At 39.6% G+C, this 13200-nt stretch overlaps 1 protein-coding gene across 4 annotated transcripts in view; it reads left to right on the forward strand.

Moving 5' to 3' along the window:
* Positions 1 to 13200, forward strand: part of SEMA5A (semaphorin 5A) — a 208783-nt gene that overhangs the window by 101383 nt on the left and 94200 nt on the right. For all 4 annotated transcript variants that reach the window (XM_060774064.2, XM_060774065.2, XM_060774066.2 and 1 more), the window contains exon 4: positions 4515 to 4560. In XM_060774064.2, coding sequence (XP_060630047.2) covers positions 4515 to 4560 — 46 coding nt within the window. The remainder of the gene's footprint in view (positions 1 to 4514; positions 4561 to 13200) is intronic.

Here is a 13200-nt window from a genome sequence, read left to right on the forward strand (position 1 = left end):
TGACGTGTGGACTGTGAAACTGATCTACAAAAGGCTGGAGACCCTGCTGTCCGTCTTCCCCCGCAAATGGAGTTTAAACAAAAATACAGTCCTTTAGAACTGCCTTGTGAATTTTCAGCAAGAGGCACACACTGTCATTTTGCTTTGAACATAGGCTCATACTAACCTTAAGTCAATCCAGAGAATAAAAAAATGAATGCTGCAAAGAATAAGAATTACAGTTACTTCAGTCTGCACAGCAGTACCCTAATTTAGGACACAATCGATGCAGATCTTAGCATGCTACAGCTTCCCTCTTTCTATTCTAACAGTTTGGGATCCAGCTGCCTGCAAATGCTAGCTGTCTTTCTAGAGGTTTTTAAGCTCAGGGTGAGTTTTAAAAATAGTGATTTAAGGAAGTGGCTTTCTAGATGATTCATGGTTTGTTTTGTCAGTTGCCATTCCCCCCCCCCCCCCCCCCAGAAAAGCCAACAAAAAAGATACTTGCTAAAATGAACATACCCTGCAGCTTAACCAACTGCAGCATGAACAGAGCAAAGTTCTTGCTTATGCATGTTGCAATTATCTTCTGATGAAATTAGTGAATAATACCAATAATGAGGGGCAGTGCCAGGTCCTTCAGGATTTTTCCTTCAGGTATAAGTTCACTTGAGCTTCTCTGCTATTCTTGGGTGAACAGCCCCAGGAAAAAAAGACAGGGGAATATTTTGGTGCAGGTAGGCTGTAAAAATCTCCTTTCTTGAAGAGATCATGAACCTGTCTGCAGATTTTGTTTCTCATTCTTGTGTCCCAACCCATTTCCTTGTCCTCTCATGGTTTTTCTTGGCTTTTCCTTGTATAAATCTTTCCCTGTTTTGACTTGTCCATTGGAAAGCAAAGCAAAATTGTTAGTGTGCAGAGAAGAAAAGGCATTAAACCCAAGATAGTTGCGTAACCTTTTTTGAAGCCAAGACCACATCCAAATTCAGCTTTGCCGGGGCAAAGACCATATACATGCGTATACACACGTACACAAACAGTACATGTGCCCCATCTCAGCATGTTTAAACCTTTCTTTCTTCCCTCCTGCTGATTTCTAGGAAGAGTCTCCAAAATTGCTTTGTTGAGCTGGCAATGCTGGCTGATACTTTATGGGAGTTCTGTGCTAACAAAGCAACATTTCCAAGTTCTAGATATGAAGTGTATGAGTGGAAATACAAGTCTCTTCTCTCTCTCGCTGAAAACACTGGCAAAGGAGATTTCTTTTTCAGATAAAGAGTGAGGTGTAAGTACTCACAACAATTAAATAAATACATAAATGGATATGCAGTGGGTAGTACAGTATTCCCTCGTGATTTCGTGGTTCGCTTATTGCAAACTTGCTGTTTTGCTGGTTTTTGCCCCCCCCCCCGGAGCCATGGGGGGGGGAGGAAGGAGGAGGAAGGGAGAGGGAACCAGGCACTGGGTCTTACCTTGGGTCTTGTCTCCGGGCTCATTGGTGGTGGCTTCCTCCTCCTACTCGTCTCTGCGGCTCCTCGCTCCTTCCTTGGAGGCCTCAGCCCAACCTGGCAGCACCATCAATAGTGCCCAAGGGGCCTCCGAGGCTGGGAGCAGCGGAGGCAGTGAGGAGGAGGAGGCTCTGCCCACTTGGCCTCAGTCCAGCCTGGAAGTGCCACCAAGGGCGCCCAAGGGGCTTCCGTGGCCAGGAGCAGCAGAGGTAGCGAGGAAGAGGAGGTCGCCACCAAGTGGGCAGAGCGTCCCTATTTCACGGACTTTCACTTACCGCAAGTGGTCCAGGCACAGAACACCTGCAATAAGTGAGGGAACACTGCAGTATGTTTTCTCGATTAGCCCATTGGCCGTATAAAAACATTTTACAAACACATTTATTGCATACGCATACAGCATATAACCCACACTACAACTTAAGTAAAAATAAACAAGCTGTTAACAAGGTCCCGATCCACATCAAATATCTGCATCACCTCTACAGTTATTCAGTTGGCATTATTTTGCATTATTATTATTTTATTATATTTATTTATACCCCAGCCTTATTCCAAAATTGGCGCTCAAGGCAACTTACGTACAATAAAAAACCCCAATACGGATATAATCAGAAAAAATGTAAACATAAAAAATGGAATTGAGGTATTTATGTTCTATTATTTTATCATGCATCCAGATAACAAGCTACACCCACTGTAATAGTCTCTTCTTCACTCATGATAGAGCAGTATTCTCATTTTTTTCTGTTATGCAACCTGAGGTGGAAGCTCTTTGTGTTCGCTCTTCATCAGACTACATTGGGGGTGTTGAGAGGCAAAGGCAACCCATGGCTGTTCCATCTCCGACTTAAGTTATTAGTGTCTGTTCAGATGTAAAAACTAAAAGTGGAGAGCAAATACTATAAAATGAAATGAATATTAAAGTTAGGATTGTCTGCGCCATCATATTCCCCATTTTTATGTATGAGAAAGCTGGGTAGTGACAACAAATGATAGTAAGAACATTGGCTCATTTGAAATGTGGTGCTGGAGGAGAGTTCTGCAAATACTGTTGTTAAAAAGTGAAATAATTGGGACCTAGGACAAATCAAGCATGAGCTTTCTCTAAAAGTCAGAATTGCTAAACTGTGACTCTTATACTTTTGCCATCTCGTGAGAAGACCTGACTCACTGGAAAAGATACGATAGTTGGTAGAATAGTAGGAAAAGAGGAAGACCACATTACAGAAGGATAGACTTACCCAAGGAAGCCATGGTAGCCCTGATTCTGAAAGACCAGAAAAGGGTTGTTGATGATCGAGTGATTAGGGTTTTTTTTTCCAGTTTTCTCATAAGTTGAAGTCAACTTGAAAACAAAAAGTGGCAAGGTATAAGTATCTATTCCACCCTTTTCCAATATCCCTCAATAACGAGATATGTCTAAGACTAATATCTTCAACTTCCCTCCACATATTATTTATGCAAAGAATGCTCAGTGTATGGAACAGGAAACGGAGCAGCAAAAAATCTGGCTTTGTTGCTCATGTCATGACTGCCCATATTTAGTTTATAAGCATAGAATTGAGAATGTGAGATCAAAAATGCAGTCTAAGTACGGATTGTGAAAAATCTGTATCATTGCATTACAGATTTCACGTTCTTACTTTTTACACATTGTCCATTTATAGCCCTGAGAGGATAGATGTGTGTGCGCTCATGTGTGTGTGTGTGTGTGTGTGTGTGAGAGAGAGAAATAGGATCTTTATTCAAAGCAGTGCTGGACTGAAACCCGTCTCCATCTGGATTTAATAATGGAGACAATACTGGTAAAAGAGCAGAGAAAAGAACATTTTAAAGAAAACATGAGCACCTCTACAGTAATATATGAAATTGCTTGCTTAATTATTTGTGATGCCTCCTGGTATTTTTGAAACAAAATATTCTCATATTTCTGTTATTAAAATAACTCGAAGCAAATCATACATCAAATCTGTGTTACTTTTTTACATGCTTGTAACTGCAAGTGTGTTGTTTTTTGGCTATATGTTTCTTGTAACCAAAGAAACCAAGAAAAATAATGTAGTGCCTTCCAAATAACATAAAATGATTTTTTGATTAATGTGGCAATTTAAGGGGAACATTCCCAATAGGAGGAACATATCATGTCACATTGCCTTCTACAGAGATGGTGCACGCCATGGATCTCTCTCTCTGCTCAGAGAGTGATCTTATCCACACTAGCTGTCTGAGAAAAGACCATATGTGAGTGGCAGAGCACATACTACACAGGCAGATGGTACCAAATTCAGTCTTTGGTATCTCTGGTTACAAAGGTCAAGATAGTTGGTAATGAGAAAGGCCTGTACTGAGAGCTTCTGCCAGTTGGAGTATTCTGCACTATTCTAGTTATAGGACAGGTAGACTAATGACTGGGAAGCTTTATATGTCCCGAGCAGGGTTGAGCAAAGCCTGAGATACACTGGGGTCCTCACCCATTTTAGCAGATTAGCTAAAATTCAGTTTAGTACATTCAGTTTTCCTCTCCCATATGTTTTTGTTTTGTTAATTTTTATTTATTTATTACTCCCAAAGTGAGAATTGCTGCTCCTGGAAACCTCTATGAGTAGTGATTCTCCTAGAAAGCAAGTCACTGAATCTTCCTTTAGTGAATTTGTGGTCACTTCTGAGTTTGAAAAATGAAGCAAAACATTTTCCCCCATTGGTCAAAACTAACCTCCAGATCAACTAACACTGTCCAGTCTTGTCCTATGGGATTCTGCAGAAGGAAATGCTTAGTAGTGAATTTGATTAATTATTTATTCACTGTACACACTTTGCTACCGCACTGTAGTCTACTTTTTGTCACTGTTCATTATTTTAGAACCTACTGACACAGTAAGTGATCCTCTGGAAAACTGGCTTGTCATTTGCTTTCCAATCTGGCCACTGTGTTTAAAATTAGCACAAGCACCTGAGATTCATGTTCCCTAATTCACTTGCATACTTTGCATACTTACTGCTTTCTCTCTCTCTCTCTCTCCCATCTAGAAACTACCTCTTCAGGTTACATAGTGAGGATCTTTCTCTGATCCAGGTAAGATTTTCTTGGTATCAGTTCTGTAAAAATACGTGGGCAGTTGGCTTTTGCTGTGTATTGGTTGCTTCTTTTCTTCTTTTTTATGCCAGTTAGCTTTGGGGCCCAAATTTTATACTCTCGTTAATAAAATTGCTGCTAGCTGTTAACCATTTAGGATCAACAACCCCATACCCCTGTTGCCTTCTGTCCTTGGCATCTAGTTTATTTCATAGAGAGTTTGTATTTTCTGGCATGAAAAACCTTTTTTTTGGTCATGTAAATGCCCATCTGTTGTATGATATAATGCCATTCAGAGGACACAACTACAGCAATGGAAATAGTAAAAACCCAGAAGGTGAAAGCTATACACGATTGGGAGAGGATTTCAAAAGGAATTTGGTATCACTGGAGAAGCCATGATCTCTCCTCTAAAGTTATTGGAAGGTAGAATGGCTCCTTAAGAAGCATTCAGAAAGACAAAAGACAACACATTTTGCCTACGCTAACATTTCAAAGTTGACTTCTATACATATAAGTTAGTGTAATGTCCTATACTCTAGTACAAGGGTCCTCAAACTTTTTAAACAGAGGGCCAGGTCACAGTCCCTCAAAATGTTGGAGAGCCGGATTATAATTTGAAAAAAAATGAATGAATTCCTATGCACACTGTACATATTGTAGTGCAAAAAACCACTTAAAAACAATACAATAATTCAAATGAAGAACAGTTTTAGAAAATATAAACTTATTGGTATTTCAATGGGATGTGTGGTCCTGCTTTTGGCTGATGAGATAGGATTGTTGTTGTATGCTTTCAAGTCGTTTAAGACTTAGGTTGACCCTTAGCGAGGGCCAGGTAAATGACCTTGGAGGGCCGTAACTGTCCCCCGGGCCTTAGTTTGAGGATCTCTGCTCTAGTCAGTAAATGACCCAGGAACCAATTGGCTGCAGTGCAAGGACTGTTGCATATTAATTAAGAGAATAGTGATTCTCAGGCTAACTGACATGGAGGGATAACAATAATATTTTCTCAGTGTATGAAGCACCAGCACAAACTGGTTACAGTTGTTTCTTTCTTTTCTGGAAACTTACCAGGGACCAAAACCTTTGAGTAGCATTGGGATTATCCTTTATGTCGCACAACCACCCACTTGAAGCTGTTGAGAAAACATACAAAAGCAGCCACATATACAGACAATGGTAGTAACATCTGATGTCCATAATCACATTGTTGAGAGATAAAAGGAAGAGCTTTTAGTTATGGCTTTGATCATATATTCTTGCTTTTTTTAAAAAAGGAAAGAAGTACAATAAGTGCTTTCAGCCACCAATAATAAAAATTTCCCAGATAGATTTTTTTTCTTAGCGAAATCAACATAAATGTGTTTTTCCCTGGCACCAGCTGTCAAAGGAAACAATAATACATGTGTGAAAATGTATTTGAGCCACTGTAGTTCTGTAGCACATGGCCATGTGGACTGAATAGGCAGAAGTTTTAGTCTATGGCTCTTCATTATATAAAGCTCTACTTAGGTGTGGGCTGATGTGATTTAACTGTCATAGCTAGTATATCCAATTGTTCATGGGATTTATGCATTTGGAGGCTGGAGACCTTTTTAATTAATCTTTTCATGGTATTATAGAAATATAGTGAATTTTAAAAACTTCTTTGTATCCTTTGGTAATATTTTTAATGCTAGTTAAGATAAATATTTGTAATGTTTGTGTGTGTGGCATAAGCGTACATGGAACTTCACAGTGAAATATAAAGCAAATGTATTTTTGCACCAAAACTGTGGACTGTATGGAGACAGTGAAGAGAAAGGAAGGGTGCATACAGGTCCTGTCCATTTTCATTTGAAATGACATTGAAGAGTGAAGCTCAAAAGATTCCCATTAGAATGGGTTTATAACTGTAGTGTGATCCACTATCCTGGATGATTGGGCTCAACCTGTTCAGCCATGGAAATGCGTAGGGGTGACCTTGGGCACATCACACTTGCTTAGCCTTAGATCAAGGAAATGGAAAATTTCCTCTGAATAAACCTTGACAAAAAATAAGTTAAAGTCAACTCAATGGCACATAGCAACAACAATTAATTTGAAAGCAAAACTTATGGTTTTTGAAAATATTTTGACTGATGGTAATTTCTGTTCTGCAATGACAACATTGAATATCCTTCTAGAGTACTTGCATAATACAACATCCTGTATCAGGTATGGGCAGCTTATGGGCCTTGAGATGATTTAGACTGCAACTTCCATCATCCCTACCCAGCAAAGTCCATATTGAAGAATGATAAAAGTCATTGTTCATCTAAACATGGAGGTGTATCTTATATTACTTTACATCCTCCATTTTTCCAAGGGTTGTGATGCATAGGTTCCTTATTGCTAGCATACAGGAAAACAGTATATATTTTAGACATCTTGTCCTAAAGTGTAATGTTTTTACTCATAATTGCATTGCACAGGCCTCGGTCAGATGCAAAGTTCGCCTTTTAACTTTCCTTTTAAAAGCATGTATGGATACCCATAAATGCCCTGTCTAATTTTAATTACAAACTTTGCCTAACAGAAGATCACAGCATGTGCCAGCAGTTCAACAGCATTGTTCCAGAATCCTGCCAAGCATTGCTAAAGGGTACAGTGGGAAGGAAATGCCAAATATATTCAAACACATTATGACACAGCTTGAAGTGGTTTCTCTTAGTTGCTTCTCAATTGTATTTTGAATAATTCTTATTGCATCTCTGAGAGGCCCACAGTTGTAATGTGTTGGTAGCATAACTTTTAAAAAATCAACGTAAAATGGGGGCTGTTCACAGGAGTTGGAATTACTACTGAGTTCTGCAGTTGACGGCACAGTCAAAATTAGTGCAACAAACCTGAAAAAAGGTTGTTATGTTAAGAATTGTTAGGAAATTGATTGAAAGGAAGATACCCAGTATTAGTCTTTTATATAATTTTATGGTATGGATGCATGCAATTCTAGTCATTCCTTACTGACAAGAGTATCATAGATTTAGAAAGAAGGGTAACCAAAACAACCAGGTATTGAATTATTTTCCATAAAAGATTAAAACATTCTGAGCTTTTAAGTTGAGGCAAAAAACCCCAAAACGCTTAGGTAATTAAGAGAAATATGTAGAAATGACATGTAGTGTGGGGACTGTAGATTTGTTTTCTCTTGTTTATAATAGTTTAATTGGGAGCTCAGGGTTATCCAATAAAATAGGCTAGATTTAATGTATTGTCGAAGGCTTTCATGGCTGGAATCACTGGGTTGTTGTAGGTTTTTTTGGGCTATATGGCCATGTTCTAGAGGCAGCTAGAATGCCTCTAGAACATGGCCATATAGCCCGAAAAAACCTACAACAACCCAGGCTAGATTTAGTTTCATGACCAATAACAAGTCATTAAACTTGTTATTTCTGGACTTGTTAGTTTATGAAGAAATGTCTAAGATTACCTCTTTCAGGTAATAATAATAATAATAATAATAATTTTATTTCTTAACTACCTCTCTTTACAGCTCGAGGTGAGTTACAACATTGCTAAAACACAGAATCAAAACACATAATTGTTTAAAAACACTTGATGGAATATACTATTAAAACATATTTTCATAAAATACATATTAAAATACACAAAACAAAAATTATACACAGAATAGAGTTGTGCAAGTTCTGGGAGGATAGCAGAGTGAATTCTACATGCTTAGAAGCAATATGCCCATGCAACCCGGAACCCTAGTTGCTTCTGTGTCCAATTCTGGGCACCACAATTCAAGAGAGATATTGACAAGCTGGAATGTGTCCAGAGGAGGGCGACTAAAATGATCAAGGGTCTGGAGAACAAGCCCTATGAGGAGCGGCTTAGGGAACTGGGCATGTTTAGCCTGAAGAAGAGAAGGCTGAGAGGAGATATGATAGCCATGTATAAATATGTGAGAGGAAGCCACAGGGAGGAGGGAGCAAGCTTGTTTTCTGCTTCCTTGGAGACTAGGACGCGGAACAATGGCTTCAAACTACAAGAGAGGAGATTCCATCTGAACATTAGGAAGAACTTCCTGACTGTGAGAGCCGTTCAGCAGTGGAACTCTCTGCCCCGGAGTGTGGTGGAGGCTCCTTCTTTGGAAGCTTTTAAGCAGAGGCTGGATGGCCATTTGTCAGGGGTGATTTGAATGCAATATTCCTGCTTCTTGGCAGGGGGTTGGACTGGAGGGCCCATGAGGTCTCTTCCAACTCTTTGATTCTATGATTCTGTGCCGTGCCTGCCTGTTGACTTCCCAGAGGCATCAAGATGACCTCCTAAATGTGTCAAAGTAACTACCCTCAGATCAAGTGAGATTTTTATTAAATAACTAAGGTAAAATATGCACGTTACAAGAAAACTAGATAATAGTCTAGAGAATAATTTACTAGTTAGAGAACTGACAGGGAAGTAGTATGTAAATATCTGTGGATGGGATTGGATAACAAAGAATTTTAAACAGTAATATTGCATGTAATGTGCAAACCTTTTAAATTAATAAACAAAACAGTGTCCAATTGTGCAGTCCACTGGTGTCGGCTCTGATTGTATTGAAACATGACTATATTGCAACATAATAGCTTTAGAGTCATGTTGACTGTCATTACTATAACCAGGTCAATGTAACTGGCATCCAGTGAATGAAGCCAAGATGCAGTTGGACATAGACTGCTCCTTATGCAGAACACTAACGGCCTTTGAAATTCACCAGCAAAAGTAGTGATGGCCATTTCTAGTATCCTCTTACATCAAGAATTCAAAAGTTTGTTTTCCTCTGAACCTGGAGATTCTAATTGGATCCCAAGATTTGTTGCTCCAAGAAGACATACTGATGTCTCATCTTTGGAAAACCTCATGAAAAAAGGAAAAGTTTATAGACTAATAGAATCAGGTTCAACTCAGCTAAATCCGAGACAAAAAAGTACAAGGGAAGGGCCAAGTCAACCATGATAGATAGCTTCAAAGTAAAACAGAAAGAAAATATGAAATACTAGAAATAGAAAGGCCAGGTAACCCAGTGGTAAGATATATATTTTGCAGGCTCAGTACCTGATAGTTAATGAAAAATAGCTCTGGGATAGCTGTTGCCAGTAAATTGTTTAGAAATGATACTTAGTGAGATAAACTTGCAGTCTGATTCTGTTCAAGACAGCTCTTTATGTTTCATCTCAGTCTGATGGTGTTCTTAGAGTACCAGCTCATGGCCTCTCCTCCTTTCCCCTGTAGATAGCAACTTCCAGGAAGAGGCAAAGTTAGGAAACAAAATATATTTACATGAACTTCACAGCATGAGTCCTGATGGCAACAGAAAACATAGGGAACACAATAATGGCTTTTACCACACCTTTCAATAGATGTGGCCCATGGATTAGAATTAAGATGATCAGTTAGTCAGTAACCTCTGCCTCTTATTTGTGAAACTTTGAGCAAATAATTTTATTTCATTCCAACTTACCTGTCAGCAATACAATGTGATAATCCCCATGTAGTCTACATGGGTCAATGATGCCAACAACAATGCCAGACAGCAAGTCAATTATACAAACAGTTTTGAAGACTCATGCCACAATAGCTTCTATGAACACACAGTGGTTGTATATGTCTACACCAGAATCTGTATTGATTTTATATCAAACCTCTAGCAGCTTTCCACAAACAAAACACTTCTGGGAATTTTAGTTTAGAAAGCTGTTTGAAAACTCTCTAAAAAGACTCAGCCCTTGTGCTAAAGGTCTCACAGAAATACTTTTCCAAGTTGTCATGAAGAACAAGATTATGAAGACAATGTTTAGCCTGCAGCATGGATATGGTCAACACAGACACACAACTGTTTCTAGTTGTTTTTGCCAGTTCAGTGACAGTGTTCTTGCCTTGACAAAGAAGGAACATGTTTGCCACTTTTTATACTGTAGCCTAGAATCTACCAAGAGACCAAAGAGATTTATTTAAAAAAGGCATCTGTTCACCACATTTGTGGAACAGCAAATACATTTTAGAAGAACTTTGCTAACCATCTGGTCAAGCATCCTGTTTCTTTTGGCACATATAACTAACAAATGGTTGGGCACTTGTTGAGGCCCAGCAGAAGGTCCATCTCTAAGTGCCTTATTTTTTTCTCTTTGATTTCCTCCTTATTGCTCTTTCTCTGGGCTCACCCATCCTATAGCCATGAGAGGTCAAGCAGATGAGCAATAAAGAAATCAAGCACCCATTTGCCTTGTCTACTCCCTTGCAAACCAACAATTAGCAACAATGGCCGTAAGAGTGTGTATGTGTTAAATGTGTTTGTCAAATGTTTTGATATGGCCGATGGGCAGTAAGAGGATAAAAGTTAATTGTGTTTTTCTTGCCCTTGTTGCCCTCAAGAAGCTTCCAACACATGGCTACCCTAAGATGAGCCAAACACAGGGGTTTATTGGCTAGATTTATTCAGAGAGTTTGGCCCCTTCCACACTGCCTCTATATCCCAGGATCTGATCCCAGATTATTGGTTTATCCCAGGTTATCTGGCAGTGGGGACTCATATAATTCAGTTTAAATCAGATAATCTGGAATGATATCCTGGGATATAAGGTAGTCTTTGCTTTCTCCTGAGGCTAAGGGAATGTGACTTATCCAAGGTTATCAAGCAGGAGTTTGAACCCTGGTCTCCAGAGTCATATTCCAGTGCTCAAACCACTACAGCACATTGGTTCTCTTACCATTGATTCCCCTGTACCTATCTGAAGGTGATGCCGATAGCTGCCAATCTTGTTTTTTACCATTACATTATATTCCAGGTTGCATAATACTTTGCTATCATGTTTGACTATGTGGTGAAAGATGAGAAGGCAAACTGATAACAATAGTATGACGGCAATGATGTGAAATTATAAAATTATGTAGCAAGTTTTCTGGCACCATGTAATTAAACCACCTTTTGGAAATAGTATGTTTTGCCAGTTTCTAATTATCAGAGCCATCTGTCTAAGGCGCGCTCTGCCATCTGTCTAGAGTTTTGTTTTATTTGTTTTATATTTTTGGTACATACACACACACACACTTCTGTTTGTATTGAATTATACAAAGGTAGATGCTGTAATTGTCTAGTGCATGGCAGTACTTCATCCAGAGTTACACACTCTTTCTCCTCCCTTCAAAGCTCTCAGTGATTCTTCTCATCCTCTCTTTTTCCTCCTCTCCAAGAAACTTCACTAAAGTCCAACTAAATTCAATACAGTAATTGCTTGTTACTTTTATTGACTCTCTGCTTCTTTATGATGGAATCAGAGGGACGAAGCCCTTTCTATTTAGAGACTGGCTGTAGTTCAAGGCCAACCCAAGTTGTTGTTTGATACCAAACCTGACAAACATTACTGCTATAAAATAAGCTTTATGAGTAGCAACTGATGTAGTGGAACATATCAAGCAGAGAAGTTTTCAATCCCTTTCACAGATGAGATTCTGGCTCTCTTCTAGACAATGGTAGAATTGGATCTCTGTACAGGGATTATCTTTGACCAGCCATTCATTGTCCCATAGCTGACTATTTGTGGCCCCTGGTCTGAGATGACTCCCTCCTTCACACACAAACACACAGAGGCTAGGCCAATGGAAAGTGGACTCTTAGAATGCATATAGTGAATTAAAGGTTATATAGTACATTTCAGGTTAGAATTTTCATTTCAGGTTAGTACCAGCAAAAACGTACATCACCAGATCATTCTCATAATTTGTATCCTTTGAAACCCTCAAACTGCCAAACGAACACACACAAAAACACGTAACAAGGTCACTAATACAAATTAACCCTTTCTGTGTTTGGCCATGATGATTAAAATGACTTCAAAACTTTGCTTCCTTTGCATTTAGCTGCAGTCACCATTGCAGCTGGATAAGGAAATGGATTTTCCAGTTACTGTAAAGGTAAAGGTTTTCTCCTGGCATCAAGTCTAGTTGTCGCTTCTGGTGTGAGAGAATTGGCCGTCTGCAAGGACGTTGCCCAGGGGACGCCCGGATGATTTGATGTTTTTATCATCCTTGTGGGAGGCTTCTCTCATGTCCCCGCATGAGGAGCTGGAGTTGATAGAGGGAGCTCATCCGCCTCTCCCGGGATTCAAACCTGTGACCTGTTGGTCTTCAGTCTTGCCAGCACAAGGGTTGCGACCTGTTGGTCTTCAGTCCTGCCAGCACAAGGGTTTAACCCACTGTGTCACTGGGGGCAGTTTCTCAAATCAATCCTGACACGATCAAAACAACAAAAAAACAAAAACAAAAAAACGGACTCTAGGGTTGGTGCTCATCTCCAGTTCTAAGCCAAAGAACCGGCATTGTCTGTAGACACCTCCAAAGTCATGTGGCCGGCATGACTGCATGGAGTTCCGTTACCTTCCCGCTGGAGTGATACTTATTTATCTACTCACATTTGCATGTTTTTGAACTGCTAGGTTGGCAGAAGCTGGGGCTAACAGCAGGAGCTCACGCCGCTCCCTGGATTTGAACCTGCCACCTTTTGGTCAGCAATTTCAGCAGCTCAGCATTTTAGCCTACTGTGCCACTGGAAGCATATAATTCACTGGTTAAAGCAGCAACACTGGGTATTGGTTCATTTCCAAGAGCAAAATGCTGGTTATGGCATACAGT

This window comes from Anolis sagrei, chromosome 4 (assembly GCF_037176765.1).
Source record: "Anolis sagrei isolate rAnoSag1 chromosome 4, rAnoSag1.mat, whole genome shotgun sequence".
In the NCBI taxonomy this organism is placed as follows: Eukaryota; Metazoa; Chordata; class Lepidosauria; order Squamata; family Dactyloidae; genus Anolis; species Anolis sagrei.